Raw genomic sequence first — 17,914 nt, forward strand, 5'->3', positions numbered from 1 at the left:
TCCATTGGTCATCCTTGAGATGTTTCTACAACTTGATTGGAGTCCACCTGTGGTAAAATCAATTGATTGGACATGATTTGGAAAAACACACGCCTGTCTATATAAGGTCCCACAGTTGACAGTGCATGTCAGAGCAAAAACCAAGCCATGAGGTCAAAGGAATTATGCGTAGAGCTCCGAGACAGGATTGTGTCGAGGCACAGATCTGGGAAAGGGTACCAAAACATTTCTGCAGCGTTGAAGGTCCCAAAGAACACAGTGGCCTCCATCATTCTTAAATGGAAGAAGTTTGGAACCACCAAGACCACCAATTTCATCAATTTTACAATAAGGCTGTAACGTAACAAAATGTGGAAAAGGTGAGTGTCTGAATGCTTTCGGAAGGCACCTTATTATCATTGGACAATGCGAATAGTCTGGGTAGCCATTTGATTAGACGTTCTTATGGCTTAGGGGGGTAGAAGTTGTTTAGAAGCCTCTTGGACCTAGACATGGCGCTCCGGTACCAACTACCAATTGGATATCATGAAATTGTGTAGAAAAAGGGTGAAAGTAAAAAAATAAACTGTTAACCACCGACAAAGGGGCGTAGACTATGGGTCCGAACTTGTGTCTCCGAACAGCCGGAAAAACCCTTACCAAAAATGTCACACGATGTCGTCATAGTATATGCAGGAACACTACCAACTTGTTTAGGCTAGGGAGCATGCATATGCCTTTAGACCTATCCAATCCTTTCAGATCTAAAGAAGGGGCAAGGGATCGACTTGAGATTCAGGGTTAGTCTTTTGAAATAAAACTAGGCCTTTTATCTAACTGAAATTCTTCTGTCTGTTTCTCGCTCCCTGGTTTTCTCAGGACTGCTGTTGATGTCTCTGGGAACCTTGTACTTAGTCTTTGCCTCCTTGTATAAATATGTGTGTGATATTTAATTTGGGCCTTTTGTTTGTAAAATATTGATGAACCTAATAAAGAAATATATATATATATATATCGAATGTGTCACCGGCTGCGTTTTCACTAATTGATATTTTTAACAATCAGATCTGATGTGAATGTAATTGGTCAAAAGTCAAATTTATTGGAAAAAATATCAGTATTTATCAGCCATACGTGTTTCTTAGTGTCATTTATACGATATGATACAATAACTTTGTCAATTTTTAAATGAAAAATAATGTTGTCTGGTCAGAGACGGAAGAAGAAGCGATACATCCCACTCGCTGTTTCTTTCTTTTTCCCTGGTTCAATGAAAGTCAATAAACGAAGTCGACCAGACCCACCTGGTATTGCATTGGTGCTAGTGCATTTTCTTGCCACCAGGGAGCAGAATAGTCAGGAATTTGATAAGTATTGTACGGATTTGTATATGCGCGTATTGCGCTGAAGCGCATTGATGGGGAGACGACATCAACAAGGGCAAAGAAGATACGTCTTTGTGGATATGTAGTATTTTCTCTCTCAATTATTAAAAGCATTATTGCATAAACATGGTATGTTTATAGTTAATACATGTGGAATACAAAAAGAAATCGATAACTTTACGAAATACATTATATCAATATTGCTGATGGTATTGGTTAGTAAGTTAAAAAGCTCTGCTATGAAAAACAGCCCGCATAGCTACAGTAAACATAATTGATTCTAGAAACACTGTTCATAGTGTATAGCATGCTATTTCACCTTGCTGTCAGACAAGCGCTGTGGTAAGAATTGACCAACACGAATGTTGCAAAAACCTTAAAACGGTGAAAGAGGCACAGCTTTTCAAGGAGGCTGGGCTTTGTCTTATTACAAGGAAGGGTATAGCTATCAAGCCTATGATGCCCCCCCATGCGCAGGCAGCGGTCATTTACCAACTACACTGCTCTTCCAATCGTATCATAGGTTACAACATATACAGGCGTTATATTCATTTCTACCGAAGGTTTATCATAGTAAACTAAATGCTCACGTACAATTGGATTGCGTCGGAGAGAAAACGAGTGTGGGGAAAAAGCACGGTAACTTTGGAAAGGACTGGAGGGAAGGATGAACAACTCAAAAGCGCAAATGGTGAGTTTTGATCGAGTCATCTCGCGGCTGGCTGACTTTAATTTGGCACCGTGCCCGGTGTTAGTTATATACTGTAATAAACTATTGGGCAGCAACGGACGTGGAAGTGATCTGTTGTTGTTTTAACACTTTTAAACTATATTTTATAAACTATGACGGGACAACACTGTAACCTATTCGGTGAATTGCTTACCTCGGAAGTATTTTATTTTAACCTTGTTGAGGGACACAACTTTGGAACATTTTTAAACGACTGTGTTGTACACGTCATGCGTTTGTTTTTACCATCTGCCTCCGGGCAGAAGAGACGAAAAGGTATCACATTTAGAAATAGTTTCAGATTAATACATGGTAGTCGATAGTATCTCGTAAAATAAACATTCCATAACGTTTCCTATCCCACCTTGTAACAGTAAAGTAATCATATGTATATCAGTCTGTTGGCATTGTTTTACTGTAATTGGACCAGGCTTGAGATGTCTTCTCAATACCTTTGAGCCACTTCACTTGCCAGTGAATCCCCCCTAAAAAATAAATTAAGGACTACCAATGGTAATTAAAATAATGGCCTATTTTATGTGCAGCATTTGGTTTAATAAATCATATTTAAAAAATATTTTCCATATTGACGATATTTTAGGTCAAATACATAGTGCTAGGTAAAGACCCTGCTTTTCAAGACAAATGCACCCTCTTGGACGCGTTTAAAGTCAATTTAACATGCAGAAAAATTAAACAAAAGCCAATTATAGGAATGTTGTTGACTCTTTCACTGACGCCATTTTCTTCCAGGTTAACTATGTTCACAGCTGAGCTAGCATTGTGTAGGATACATTCGGCTTCAGGGCTGTCCTTTAATCAAGAGGCAACGCGTAGTGCCTGGATACAGCCCTCAGCCGAGGTACTGTATATTGGCCATATATCACAAACCCACTAGGTGCATTTTATTGCTATTATAAACGGGTTACCAACGTAATTAGAGCAGTAAAAGTACATGTTTTGTCATACCAGTGGTATGTGGTCAAATATACAAAGACCTTCAGCCAATCAGCATTCAGTGGTCAAACCACCCAGTTTATAAATATCATGCAGTCCCGTTACACCCATGCACTGACTACATACTGTATAAGTAAGATATTCTATCTTTGGACAAAAATCTGAATATATCTGTGTTCGTTGTTTTTCTCTAAGCCAGGGGTATTCAACTCTTACCCTACGAGGTCCGGGGTCTGCTGGCGTTCTGTTCTACCTGATAATTGCACCCACCTGGTGTCCCAGGGCTAAACCAGTCCCTGATTAGAGGGGAACAAGGAAAACATGTAGTGGAACTGTCTTCACGGACCAGAGTTGAGATTGAAGGCTCTCTAGGTTATAAATTACTCAAAATAACAAATAAAAATCTCTGGGGGAAAATATAAACATGTATGTTTTTGTACAATATTTTAACATTATACATTTCTCTGTGGTAAAAATAAGATCATATCCTTGTACAATGTATTTACTCTGTACATTCCGTTCCTCTCCCTACAGCCCAACTTATCCCAGGAGGCTGGGGGTGGTCTGGGTAGCCCTGCCGGTGTCAGACTAGAGGCTGTGATGGAGCAGCTCCAGAGACAACAGGAGGCCAAGCTGGAGATGGACCGGCAGGAGAAACACCTCCGCTAGGCCCAGACCATGTTTGCTAAACACGTAGCCGTTGCCCGGGTCACTGGAGCCCCCCTGGACTCTGCCTTCCTGGGCAAACGGGTGGAAGGAACCGGGACAGGAAGGACTCCTCAGATGGGTCAGCAACAGACAGGCTGGTGGCAGTAACGGCAACACAGAGTTGTGTGGATAGGGGGGACAATAACAGAGAAGAGGGACTGGGAGGTGAGGAGGATGAAGAAGAAAGGATGGAAGGTGAAGAAGAGGTTGATGATGTTGGAATGGGGCATGGCCACATGACAAAGATGTCTCCCCTCCTGCAGGAGCGTTCCTTATCATATTTTCGTCCGTCTTCAACCTCTCCATCAGAGGCTGCCAAACACAGAGACGCTTCCCCTCCTATGAATCTAAAGCGAAGGTCTGGGGAGAAGGACCTGTCTACCACAGAACAACACTCCTTCACATCATCCAATTGGATTCGGAGATTGGAGGTTTGATGATGGAACATTTAAGCAAGTAAGTTGTATTTCACTGCTCAATCCCTTATTTATTTAGGCAAGTCAGTTACCCTTGTGAAGTTATGTGGGACGCTAGCGCCCCACCTCGTCAACAGCCAGTGAAAGTGCAGGGCGCCAAATTCAAAACAACAGAAATCCCATAATTAAAATTCCTCAAACATACAAGTATTTTACACCATTTTAAAGATACACTTGTTGTAAATCCAGCCACAGTGTCCGATATCAAAAAGGCTTTACGACGAAAGCACAAACATTCAATAATGTTCCAACCGGAGAATTCCTTTGTCTGTAGAAATGCGATGGAACGCAAGCTAACTCTCACGTGAACGTGCGTGACCAGCTCATGCCAATCTGGCAGACCTCTGACTCATTCAGCTCCCATTCCCCCCTCCTTCACAGTAGAAGCATCAAACAAGGTTCTAAAGACTGTGGACATCTAGTGGAAGCCTTAGGAAGTGCAATATGACCCCATAGACACTGTGTATTTGATAGGCAATGACTTGAAAAATTACAAACCTCAGATTTCCCACTTCCTGGTTGGATTTTTTTCTCAGGTTTTTGCCTGCCATATGAGTTCTGTTATACTCACAGACATCATTCAAACAGTTTTAGAAACTTCAGAGTGTTTTCTATCCAAATCTACTAATATATGCATATTCTAGCTTTTATGGCTGAGTAGCGGGCAGTTTAATTTGGGCACGCTTTTGGGCACACATCCAAAATTCCCAATGCTGCCCCCTACCCTAGAGAAGTTAAGAACAAATTCTTATTTTACAATGGCGGCCTAGGAACAGTGGGTTAACTGCCTTGGTCAGGGGCAGATCGACAGATTTTTACCTTGTCAGCTCGGGGGATTCGATCTAGCAACCTTTCGGTTACTGGCCCAACGCTCTAACCACTAGGTTACCTGCCGTCCCTACCCTCTAACCACTAGGTTACCTGCTTTCCCTACCCTCTAACCACTAGGTTACCTGCCTCCCCCCTCAAACCACTAGGTTACCTGCCGCCCCATCTATAAGATGTTATTAGAGATGTTGTTTTATTGCAGAAAGCCTGCAGTATGTTCTTTCACTTTAAGAGAAAGAGGTTTCTTCAGGGAAGGGGAACCTTGTATGAGGAAACTTGTGGTGTATTTGAATTAGAATGTGCAGCAGGTAGAATGTGCAGCAGGTAGAATGTGGAGCAGGCAGACTGTGCTTCAGGTGTCCCGTGTGCAGCAGGTAGAATGTGGAGCAGGCAGACTGTGCAGCAAGTAGAATGTGCTTCAGGTGCAGCAGATGTCCCATGTGCAGCATGTAGAATGTGTAGCAGGTGTCCCGTACAGCATGTGTCCCGTACAGCATGTGTCCCGTACAGCAGGTGTCCCATGTGCTTCAGGTGTCCCATGTGCTTCAGGTGTCCCATGTGCAGCAGGTAGAATGATCAGCAGGTAGAATGATCAGCAGGTAGAATGTGCAGCAGGTGTCCCATGTACAGCACTGGACTGGGCTGACGGACTGGACTGACTGACTGTCTGCTGGACTGACTGACTGTCTGCTTGACTGACTAACTGTCTACTGGACTGACTGTCTGCTGGACTGACTGTCTGTCTGTCTGCTGCACTGGATTGACTGTCTGTCTGCTGGACTGGTAGAATGTGCTTCAGGTGTCCCATGTGCAGCAGGTGTCCCATGTACAGCACTGGACTGGACTGTCTGCTGGACTGACTGTCTGTCTGCTGGACTGACTGACTGTCTGCTGGACTGACTGACTGACTGCCTGCTGGACTGGTAGAATGTGCTTCAGGTGTCCCATGTACAGCACTGGACTGACTCACTGTCTGTCTGCTTGACTGACTGTCTGTCTGCTTGACTGACTGACTGAATGTCTGCTGGACTGACTGACTGAATGTCTGCTTGACTGACTGACTGTCTGCTGGACTGACTGACTGAATGTCTGCTGGACTGACTGACTGAATGTCTGCTGGACTGACTGACTGAATGTCTGCTGGACTGACTGACTGACTGTCTGCTGGACTGACTGACTGACTGACTGTCTGCTGGACTGACTGACTGACTGTCTGTCTGCTGGACTGACTGTCTGTCTGCTGGACTGGACTGACTGTCTGTCTGTCTGCTGGACTGGACTGACTGTCTGTCTGTCTGCTGGACTGACTGTCTGTCTGTCTGCTGGACTGGACTGTCTGTCTGTCTGCTGGACTGGACTGTCTGTCTGTCTGCTGGACTGACTGGACTGACTGTCTGTCTGTCTGCTGGACTGACTGTCTGTCTGCTGGACTGACGGACTGACTGACTGTCTGCTAGACTGACGGACTGTCTGTCTGTCTGCTGGACTGACTCTGTCTGCTGGACTGGACTGACTCTGTCTGCTGGACTGGGCTGACTGACTAACTGTCTGCTGCACTGGATTGACTGTCTGTCTGCTCGACTGGTAGAATGTGCTTCAGGTGTCCCATGTGCAGCAGGTGTCCCATGTACAGCAATGGACTGGACTGACGGACTGTCTGCTGGACTGACTGTCTGTCTGCTGGACTGACTGACTGACTGTCTGCTGGACTGACTGACTCTGTCTGCTGGACTGGACTGACTGTCTGTCTGCTGGACTGTCTCTGTCTGCTGGACTGGACTGTCTGCTGGACTGGACTGACTGACTGTCTGCTGGACTGGACTGACTCTGTCTGCTGGACTGACAGACGGTCCAGCCCAGTAGCAGACAGTCCAGCCCAGTAGCAGACAGTCCAGCCCAGTAGCAGACAGGTAGAATGTGCATCAGTCAGACAGTCCAGTCCAGCAGCAGACAGTCCAGTCCAGCAGCAGACAGTCCAGTCCAGTAGCAGACAGTCCAGCAGCAGTAGCAGACAGTCCAGCAGACAGACTTTCGCAAGGCACTGTATATATTGTTTATACATCCATCCATCCAGACATGATGTAAACTAGCTGTCTCTCAGTCTCTCTCTCCCCATGGCCTGTGCTCTCTCTACTCCCTCACCAAACAGCCATATTGTTTCCATATATAAATCCATCCATCCAGATACAGACATGATGTAAGCTAGCTGAGCTGAACTGCGTGTTGCCCTGGCCTCTGAGCTTATTATTTTTTAGTCAAGTAAGCTCTGATTTTTGCTTTTTAAGGTTTGTAGATTAAATTGTGTCTCACAGGATCTGAATGAATGCGACAGGAGATCATCCCTTTTTTCATTGACATTGTGGTGTAATCCTCGCTCTCACCATTCACAATCTTCCAGACTGTTTCAAACCCCTCCGACCCTGACTCCAATGCTGGCACACCGTCCAACCAGAACCTCTGTAAGACAAGAAGACCCAATCAGACTCCAGAACATTGGGATACTAACCCAATGAGAGGACAGATCCAGCTAATTATACTCCAGAATTCTGAGATACCAACCAACCAGAACCTCTGTAGGACATCATCAGCCAATCTCTAAAGTACTCTGGACAATGGAATATCCAACCTGAGGCTGCACAATTCAGCTTTGGCCCTGATGGACTCAAAGCAAGCTGAGGACAGCCATACCATAAGAAAAGCCATTGGCTGGAAAGCCATGATGACTTCTTCACATCAATGTCGGGGATTGATCATAGACTGCTGATATAGCTGGACGGAGTGATACTGTACTGTCACAACGTGGCCCTTTTGGGTGTATATCGTGGCTACCCCCCTCTCTCACTCTCTCTCCCACAGCAGGTTTTACAACGGTCATAAATTCTTGGGAGAAACTCTCTTCGCTGCCATGGAGTATTGAGGGATAGAGCCTATGGAGAACAAATACATTCTTCTTGCCAAAACTCCTAATCCCCCAAATTTGAGAATTAAACAATATTTATAGTTTTGAGAATGTGGGAATGGTCCATGGACACTTAAGGGACAGTCATGTCAAGTTTGTTTCATTTGGTGATCTCATGAGGGACAGGAAACACACGTTACTGTGTCTTTGGTTGCATAAACTTCTCAATTATGGGGTTTGCATCTGATGGTTGTATAAAATATATGAGTGAATATGAAACAATTTGTGAGAAGATGTAATGTGATGTTGGCCTTCTAAATGAGATACTTGTTTAGATTTAAAGTTTTAACTAGTCAGTGGCCCCGCCCCCTTGAGCTCAGACATCACATCATGCGTCATGGCCCCTTCATGAGTATAAAATCACTCATGACAAAACGTACATTTTATGCCAAAGAGACCCAAAGTAAGCCGGACGTCTCGAATGGACGTCTACAAACTAGAGTAAAAAACGCAGGAATGGGAAATGGCTATTACTACTCCAAACCAAAACATGACAGATGACGCTGGTGTGTAGAGTAGTTTGAACCAGAGACCAGAAAACATGGAAGCTGTCGCTACATGTTGAAATGGTTGGCAACTCTACCAAAGGACAAGACCAGAGAACGTGGAGATCATTCCCACGTTGAAATGGCAAAGAAATCTACAAACTAAAGAACAATTATTCAGGCTGCAGCTGATTAAATACTTTAGTCTGGTAAACACATCCGATCTAAGAACACTTCCGAAACAACCTACAACTCCGACAGAATTTGATCTCTGGTGGACAAACTGACTCTCCAGCAGACGGCCTGGCAATCGCAGAGAGGGACAACCAAGACATATACTTGTAAATATGTCAATTGCAATTTATTTTTGAATGTTCATGTTCAAAGTATTAGCACTTTCTAAGAGTGTAGTTATCAGCTCTGAGTCTCCCACTCTTGAGCTGTCCCCGCCCCTTTCCTTTGTCTACCAAGCCATCATTGGCTTAGCCCACTAGGGGCTTTTCTATCATGTATGACTTATTGTGTTTGTGTTTATGTAATTCTGTGATTGATTACGTTAGTTAGTCAATCATGAATCAGCGATATACAAATTGGCTTAATTATTGATCTATGTTAGGGTTCGTGCAGATATCCAAGGGTTTGCTACGTTCCGTAATGAGACTGATGAGGTAATAATACATTAATAAGTGACTGTATTCAATAAGATATGACAATATTGGAAGAGTTAATTTGGGAAATAAATACTCAAAAAAAAAATCCCCGTGGTGCCCCTACTTCCTAGTTAATTAAAGTTAATCGCGCAATTCAATTACAGAGAATTTATTTGATAACATTATTCACATTTAATGATAGTCAACGCTATGACAGTACTATAAAGGTATCAGTTGAGCGTGACTGAACGTCAACATGAGCATGACTTTGGAGAAACACTTAAGAGGAACGGGCAGGCAGAGTTGCAAAGAAAAAGCCATATCTCAGACTGGCCAATAAAAAGAAAACATTAAGATGGGCAAAAGAACGCAGACACTGGACAGAGGAACTCTGCCTAGAAGGCCAGCATCCCGGAGTCGCCTCTTCACTGTTGACGTTGAGAGACTGGTGTTTTGCAGATACTATTTAATGAAGCTGCCAGTTGAGGACTTGTGAGGCGTCTGTTTCTCAAACTAGACACTCAAATGTATTTGTCCTCTTGCTCAGTTGTGCACCGGGGCCTCCCACTCCTCTTTCTATTCTGGTTAGAGCCAGTTTTCTCTGTTCTGTGAAGGGAGTAGTGCACAGCGTTGTGCGAGATCTTCAGTTTCTTGACAATTTCTTGCATGGAAGTAGTCCAATCATCTTTAAGCTTTAATTTCTCAGAAGAAGAATAGACTGAAAAGTTTCAGAAGATAGGTCTTTGTTTCTGGCCATTTTGAGCCAAGTTTTAAGTTCCTCGGCGTACACATCACAGACAAACTGAATTGGTCCACTCACACAGACAGCATTGTGAAGAAGGCGCAGCAGCGCCTCTTCAACCTCAGGAGGCTGAAGAAATTCGGCTTGTCACCAAAAGCACTCACAAACTTCTACAGATGCACAATCGAGAGCATCCTGTCGGGCTGTATCACCGCCTGGTACGGCAACTGCACCGCCCTCAACCGTAAGGCTCTCCAGAGGGTAGTGAGGTCTGCACAACGCATCACCGGGGGCAAACTACCTGCCCTCCAGGACACCTACACCACACCACCCGATGTCACAGGAAGGCCATAAAGATCATCAAGGACATCAACCACCCGAGCCACTGCCTGTTCACCCCGCTATCATCCAGAAGGCGAGGTCAGTACAGGTGCATCAAAGCTGGGACCGAGAGACTGAAAAACAGCTTCTATCTCAAGGCCATCAGACTGTTAAACAGCCACCACTAACATTGAGTGGCTGCTGCCAACACACTGACACTGACTCAACTGCAGCCACTTTAATAATGGGAAATGATGTAAATATATCACTAGCCACTTTAAACAATGCTACCTTATATAATGTTACTTACCCTACATTATTCATCTCATATGCATACGTATATACTGTACTCTATATCATCGACTGTATCCTTATGTAATACATGTATCACTAGCCACTTTAACTATGCCACTTTGTTTACATACTCATCTCATATGTATATACTGTACTCGATACCATCTACTGTATCTTGCCTATGCTGCTCTGTACCATCACTCATTCATATATCCTTATGTACATATTCTTTATCCCCTTACACTGTGTACAAGACAGTAGTTTGGAATTGTTAGTTAGATTACTTGTTATTACTGCATTGTCGGAATTAGAAGCACAAGCATTTTGCTACACTCGCATTAACATCTGCTAACCATGTGTATGTGACAAATAAAATTTGATTTGATTTGATTTGAACCCACAAATGCTGATGCTCCAGATACTCAACTAGTCTAAAGAAATCCAGTTTTATTATTTCTTTAATCAGAACCACAGTTTTCAGCTGTGCTAACATAATTGCAAAAGGGTTTTCTAATGATCAATTATCCTTTTAAAATGATAAACTTGGATTAGCTAACACAACGTGCCATTGGAACACAGGAGTGTTGATGGTTGCTGATAATGGGCCTCTGTACGCCTATGTAGATATTCCATTAAAAATCAGCCTTTTCCAGCTACAATAATCATTTACAACATTAACAATGTCTACACTGTATTTCTGATCAACTTGATGTTATTTTAATGGACAAAAAACATGCTTTTCTTTCAAAAACAAGGACATTTCTAGGTGACCCCAAACTTTTGAACAGTAGTGTATGTAGCTTGTGATACAGTGAATTATAAATGAAATAATCTGTCTGTAAACAATTGTTGGAAAAATGTCTTGTGTCATGCACAAAATAGATGTCCTTAACCGACTTGCCAAAACTATAGTTTGTTAACAAGAAATTTGTGGAGTGGTTGAAAAACAAGTTTTAATGACGCCAACCTAAGTGTATGTACATATAATTCCAGTGGGTCAGAAGTTTACATACACTTAGTTGACTGTGCCTTTGAACAGCTTGGAAAATTCCAGAAAATTATCATGACTTTAAAAGCTTCTGTCACACCCTGACCTTAGATCCTTTTTATGTCTCTTTTTTTGGTTTGGTCAGGGCGTGAGTTGGGGTGGGCATTCTAGGTTTTCTATTTCTGTGTGTTTGGCTGGGTGTGGTTCTCAATCAGGGACAACGATAGACAGCTGTCTCTGATTGAGAATCATACTTAGGCAGCATTTTTCCCACCTGTGTTTTTGTGGGTAGTTGTTTTCTGTTTTTGTGTTTCTGCACCAGACAGAACTGTTTCGGTTTCGTTCCTTCTCTTTGTTCTTAGTTATTTCAGTGTTCAGTTTAATAAAAATCATGAACACGTACCACGCTGCGCTTTGGTCCACTTCTTCAAACAGTCGTTACAGAACTACCCACCACCAAAGGACCAAGCAGCGGTGGCCAAGAGGAGCAGGGATCCTGGGCCCGGGAGAAGAGGGAATGGATGACATCGTGGACATGGGAGGAGGTGATGGCAGGGGACAAGACACTGCCATGGAAACAGGCTGAAGTAGCTGAGGGAGGAACAACTTCGCTACCAGGGGTCACGGCAACGAAGCAGACACGAGAGGCAGCCCCAAAAATGTTTTGGGGGGGGGGGAGGCACACGGGGAGTGTGGCAGAGTCAGGATTCAGACCTGAGCCAACTCCCCGTGCTTACCGTAAGGAGCCGAGGATGGAACCAGGGCCAGTCGGGGTGAAATTGGAGGTGAGCGAAGGGAGTGAAGCAGAGACAGTGAAGGAGTTAATGGGAAGATTGGAGGAGAGAGTAATGAGAGAGTTGCTGTGTTGGTGCATGAGGCACGACATCCGCCCAACGGAGCGTGTCCTCGATTTGATGTCACCTGAGTCAGCTCTCCATACTCGTCCTGAGGTGCGTGCTAGCCGTCTGGTGAAGACTGTGCCAGCCCCACGCACCAGGCCTCCTGTGCGCCTCCCCAGCCCTGCACGTCTTGTGCCAGCTTGGCGCTCCAGACCTCCAGTGCGCCTCCACAGCCCGGTGAGTCCTGCGCCGGCTCTAGGCACGGTTTCCCCAGTTCACCAGGAGGACCCAGTGCGGCCTGCTCCAGCTCTCCGCACGTGCCGGGCTACAGTGGGCATTCAGCCTGGAAGAGTGGTGCCAAGGCTACGCACCAGATCTCCAGGATAGACCCCACAGCCCGGTCTATCCTGTGCCTCCTCCACAGACCAGGCCTCCAGTAGGTCTCCCCAGCCTGGGTCATCCCGTGCCTCCTCCACGGACGAGGCCGCCTGGTGAGTCCTGTGCCTGCTCCCAGAGACAGGTCTCCTGTGTGTCTCCCCAGCCCGGTGAGTCATGTGTCTCCCTCCTGTCCGGAGCTGCCGGAGTCTCCCTCCTGTCCGGAACTGCCGGAGTTTCTATCCTGTCCGGTGTCTCCCTCCGGTCCACTTCTTCAAACAGTCGTTACAGCTTCTGATAGGCTAATTGACATCATTTGAGACAATTGGAGGTGTACCTGTGGATGTATTTCAAGGCCTACTTTCAAGCTCAGTGCCTCTTTGCTTGACATCATGGGAAAATAAAAAGAAATCAGCCAAGACCTCAGAAAAAATGGTAGACCTCCACAAGTCTGGTTCATCCTCAGAAGCAATTTCCCAACACCTGAAGGTACCACGTTCATCTGTACAAACAATAGTACGCAAGAATAAACACCATGGGACCACACAGCCATCATATTGCTCAGGAAGGAGACGCGTTCTGTCTCCTAGAGATGAACGTACTTTGGTGCGAAAAGTGAAGATCAATCCCAGAACAACCGCAAAGGACCTTGTGAAGATGCTGGAGGGAACAGGTACAAAAGTATCTATATCCACAGTAAAACAAGTCCTATATCGACATAACCTGAAAGGCAGCTGAGCAAGGAAGAAGCCACTGCTCCAAAACCGCCATTAAAAAAGTCAGACTACGCTATGCAACTGCACATGGGGACAAAGATTGTACTTTTTGGAGAAATGTCCTCTGGTCTGATGAAACAAAAATAGAACTGTTTGGCCATAATGACCACTGTCATGTTTGGAGGGAAAGGGGAGGCTTGCAAGCCGAAGAACACCATCGCAACCGTGAAGCACAGGGGTGGCAGCATCATGTTGTGGGGGTGCTTTGCTGCAGGAGGGACTGGTGCACTTCACAAAATAGATTGCATCATGAGGGAGGAAAATTATGTGGATATATTGAAGCAACATCTCAAGACATCAGTCAGGAAGTTAAAGCTTGATCGCAAATGGGTCTTCCAAATGGACAATGACCCCAAGCATACTTCCAAAGTTGTGGAAAAAATGGCTAAGGACAACAAAGTCAAGGTATTGGAGTGGCCATCACAAAGCCCTGGCCTCAATCCTATAGAAAATGTGTTGGCAGAACTGAAAAACCGTGTGCGAGCAAGTAGGCCTACAAACCTGACTCAGTTACACCAGCTCTGTCAGGAGGAATGGGCCAAGATTCTCCCAACCTATTGTGGGAAGCTTGTGGAAGGATACCTGAAACGTTTGACCCAAGTTAAACAATTTAAAGGCAATGCTACCAAATAATAATTGAGTGCATGTAAACTTCTGACCCACTGGGAATGTGATAAAAGAATTAAAAGCTGAAATAAATAATTCTCTCTACTATTATTGACATTTCACATTCTTAAAATAAAGTGGTGATCCTAACTGACCTAAAACAGAGAATTTTTACTCTGATTAAATGTCAGGAATTGTGAAAAACAGAGTTTAAATGTATTTGACTAAGGTGTATCTAAACTTCCGACTTCAACTGTAGCTATGTACTGGAGATGTATGCACTGTATGTAATGATGTTTGTGTGTAATATCTATATACACAGTGGGGCAAAAAAGTATTTAGGCAGCCACCAATTGTGCAAGTTCTCCCACTTAAAAAGATGAGAGAGGCCTGTAATTTTCATCATAGGTACACTTCAACTATGACAGACAAAATGAGAAAAAAAATCCAGAAAATCACATTGTAGGATGTTTTATGAATTTATTTGCAAATTATGGTGGAAAATAAGTATTTGGTCAATAACAAAAGTTTATCTCAATATTTTGTTATATACCCTTTGTTGGCAATGACAGAGGTCAAATGTTTTCTGTAAGTCTTCACAAGGTTTTCACACACTGTTGCTGGTATTTTGGCCCATTCCTCCATGCAGATCTCCTCTAGAGCAGTGATATTTTGGGGCTGTTGCTGGGCAACACAGACTTTCAACTCCCTCCAAAGATTTTCTATGGGGTTGAGATCTGGAGACTGGCTAGGCCACTCCAGGACCTTGAAATGCTTCTTACAAAGCCACTCCTTCGTTGCCCTTGTGGTGTGTTTGGGATCATTGTCATGCTGAAAGACCCAGCCACGTTTCATCTTCAATGCCCTTGCTGATGGTAGGCTTTGTTACTTTGGTCCCAGCTCTCTGCAGGTCATTCACTAGGTCCCCCCGTGTGGTTCTGTGATTTTTGCTCACCGTTCTTGTGATCATTTTGAGTCCACGTGGTGAGATCTAGCGTGGAGCCCCAGATCGAGGGAGATTATCAGTGGTCTTGTATGTCTTCCATTTCCTAATGATTGCTCCCACAGTTGATTTCTTCAAACCAAGCTGCTTACCTATAGCAGATTCAGTCTTCCCAGCCTGGTGCAGGTCTACAATTTTGTTTCTGGTGTCCTTTGATAGCTCTTTGGTCTTGGCCATAGTGGAGTTTGGAGTGCAAGTGTTTGAGGTTGTGGACAGGTGTCTTTTATACTGATAACAAGTTCAAACAGGTGCCAATAATACAGGTAACGAGTGGAGGACAGAGGAGCCTCTTAAAGAAGTTATAGGTCTGTGAGAGCCAGAAATCTTGCTTGTTTGTAGGTGACCAAATACTTATTTTCCACCATAATTTGCAAATAAATTAATTGAAAATCCTACAAATGTGATTTTCTGGATTTTTTTTCTCTCATTTTGTCTGTCATAGTCTAAGTGTACCTATGATGAAAATTACAGGCCTCTCTCATCTTTTTAAGTGGAAGAACTTGCACAATTGGTGGCTGACTAAATACTTTTTTGCCCCACTGTGTGTGTATATATATATATATCCCCATATATACAGTGGGGAGAACAAGTATTTGACAACACTGCCGATTTTGCAGGTTTTCCTACTTACAAAGCATGTAGAGGTCTGTCATTTTTATCATAGGTACACGTGCTTTGTAAGTAGGAAACACTACCGATTTTGCAGGTTATCAAATACTTGTTCTCCCGACTGAATAAGGCCTCATATCATACGAGTGGATTACACTTGCATACAATTATTTTTGTAGCTTTGTGAGTTGTACATTATCTGAAATAAAAAGTGTTGTTCAACTCAAGACTAATGAGATCTTACATTTGTCCTTATTCAGGGAGTTGGATGACAGATCGTTCTCATTCTAAATCAATTGCAAACAATCATGTGAGTTAACGCAATCATTTTTTTAATTACAACAAAATTGGCAAATCACAAACCTCCAGAATGTTTGTGTTGTATGTGGTAACATTGTAGTTTTAATGTATTAGCCACCTTACTACTATTACACAGCCCTATATGTGGATCATTAGCTTATATAGCGTAGGCGTATTACAGAAAATCATCCTCTGTTGTCGTCATCTCACTATTATCAATGGAACACATTTCACTTCCTGTTTCATTGTTAAATCATCAACAAAAGCACCACATTTATAACCACTAATCAGTAGATTGACGTTAACACTGGTTTGTACAACCTTTTTAGGATTTGTATCATTGCATGACTATAGTAAGACTTCACACGAAGATGGATCCATTAGCTTCAATGTTTGCAGATCTGTAGGATAGTGGAAGCAATATGGTGGAAGCAATATGGTGGAAGCTCTACAACAATACTGCTTCTACGTATATAGATGCTTCAGATCTGACAACCTTGAAGTGGTTAAGGGCCAAGGGGAAGGGGTAGGGAGCAAATTAGGACCAGGTATGCATCAGCCACAGCCTCCATCTTCCTCTTCCTCCCCCTCCAATTCAGGGCTGCCGATCTGCACCTGCCTAGCCAGGAACACTCCATCTTCCCAGCGGGGTGGTGGTGATGATGATGATGATGATCCCCTCTGCATGTCTCTCTCCAATAGAAGAGGCTCCTCGCTCTCTGACGTGGTCTTCTCTGAAGAGTTAGACGCTGTGGCGCCCAACCCTTGGATCTGTGGCTGAAACCTTAGCTTGGCTGGGTCAGGAAAACAGGGAAATCAAACCCAACTAAAAGTGTTGAGTAATTTAAAAAATCCCAAGTTCTAAACACCCAAATGGATTTTTTAGATGTAATGGGCATTGATCACTTTAAAAACATTTAGGCCTAAAGCCTTCATAAGGGGTTTTACTGTGACCTAGCTTGGTTAGGTCAAGTCAATATAACAGCACACATGGAATCAGATTAATTCAACACAATTTAAATACTTTTTTCAGTTTAGTAGATGACTGTTTGTTGATGTAATGTTGTCAAACACGATCATTTCCGAAGCCATTTCAGATCAGAAAGAGCGGCGGAGATCCAGAACAGAGGCTTTACCCATAACCACTCTGAGGGGAGGGGAGGGTCAAGTGATGTCATAATGCTTCTTTCAACCTGGAAGCATTCCATCGGAAAAATAAGTGCTGTAATGTTTTTCCTGAGTAGTCTCAAAATGTGGTTCTGGGTGCTGAGATTGTTTAATTAATTGTGTTGCCCTCTCTGGGTTCTGAGTTCTCTTCACCCAAACACTTTAACATGTCTGGAATAACAAACCAACTCAGATCTAGAAGGAAGCCTGAGCAGTTTTTGATTTGCATTATCTCAGTTTGATTATCAAATGCTAAGCTGACAATTATACTGTACTAGTCCAGTTTTGGGTACCGGTATGCCCCTGTTCTGGAGGACATAAGCACATGGATTTTAAGCACACACATTAATCCCAAGCAGTGGATATTCAGTCAGCAGATCCAATGGTTAAGGTCAAGCAGAGTGATCGGAATTGGTTAAGGAAGGGTTAATGTTAAGGTAAGGTTAATGTTAAGGTATGGTTAGGGTTAGGCATAGCCAGGGTCAGAAAACTGCCACCTGAAACCATTCCAAATCTGCCAGCTGTATATACAGTACCAGTCAAAAGTTTGGACACACCTCATTACAGGGTTTTTCTTAATTAAAGAATAATAGGGAAGACATCGAAACGATGAAATAAGACATATGGAATCATGTAGTAACCAAAGAAAGTGTTAAACAAATCAAAAATGCATTCCAGGTGACTACCTCATGAAGCTGGTTGAGAGAATGCCAAGAGTGTGCAAAGCTGTCATCAAA

At 43.6% G+C, this 17,914-nt stretch overlaps 1 protein-coding gene and 1 long non-coding RNA gene across 29 annotated transcripts in view; one reads left to right on the forward strand and one right to left on the reverse strand.

Moving 5' to 3' along the window:
- The first annotated feature begins 1,392 nt into the window (after positions 1 to 1,392).
- On the forward strand, positions 1,393 to 16,021 carry LOC149985318 (uncharacterized). The gene is made up of 3 exons (XR_016490163.1): positions 1,393 to 2,055; positions 3,586 to 4,215; positions 15,971 to 16,021. It is a non-coding gene; the product is annotated as an uncharacterized LOC149985318 (long non-coding RNA).
- The window catches only part of LOC110500731 (uncharacterized), a 37,052-nt gene continuing 35,159 nt past the window's right edge, over positions 16,022 to 17,914 (reverse strand). For all 28 annotated transcript variants that reach the window (XR_016490149.1, XR_016490150.1, XR_016490153.1 and 25 more), the window contains one exon: positions 16,022 to 16,804. Coding sequence is in view for 20 of the 28 variants with exons in the window: in XM_090213605.1 (XP_090069731.1) it covers positions 16,566 to 16,804 (239 nt within the window). In the remaining 8 variants the exon portion in view is untranslated. The remainder of the gene's footprint in view (positions 16,805 to 17,914) is intronic.

This window comes from Oncorhynchus mykiss, chromosome 2 (genome assembly GCF_057628025.1).
Source record: "Oncorhynchus mykiss isolate SJ-2025 chromosome 2, ASM5762802v1, whole genome shotgun sequence".
In the NCBI taxonomy this organism is placed as follows: Eukaryota; Metazoa; Chordata; class Actinopteri; order Salmoniformes; family Salmonidae; genus Oncorhynchus; species Oncorhynchus mykiss.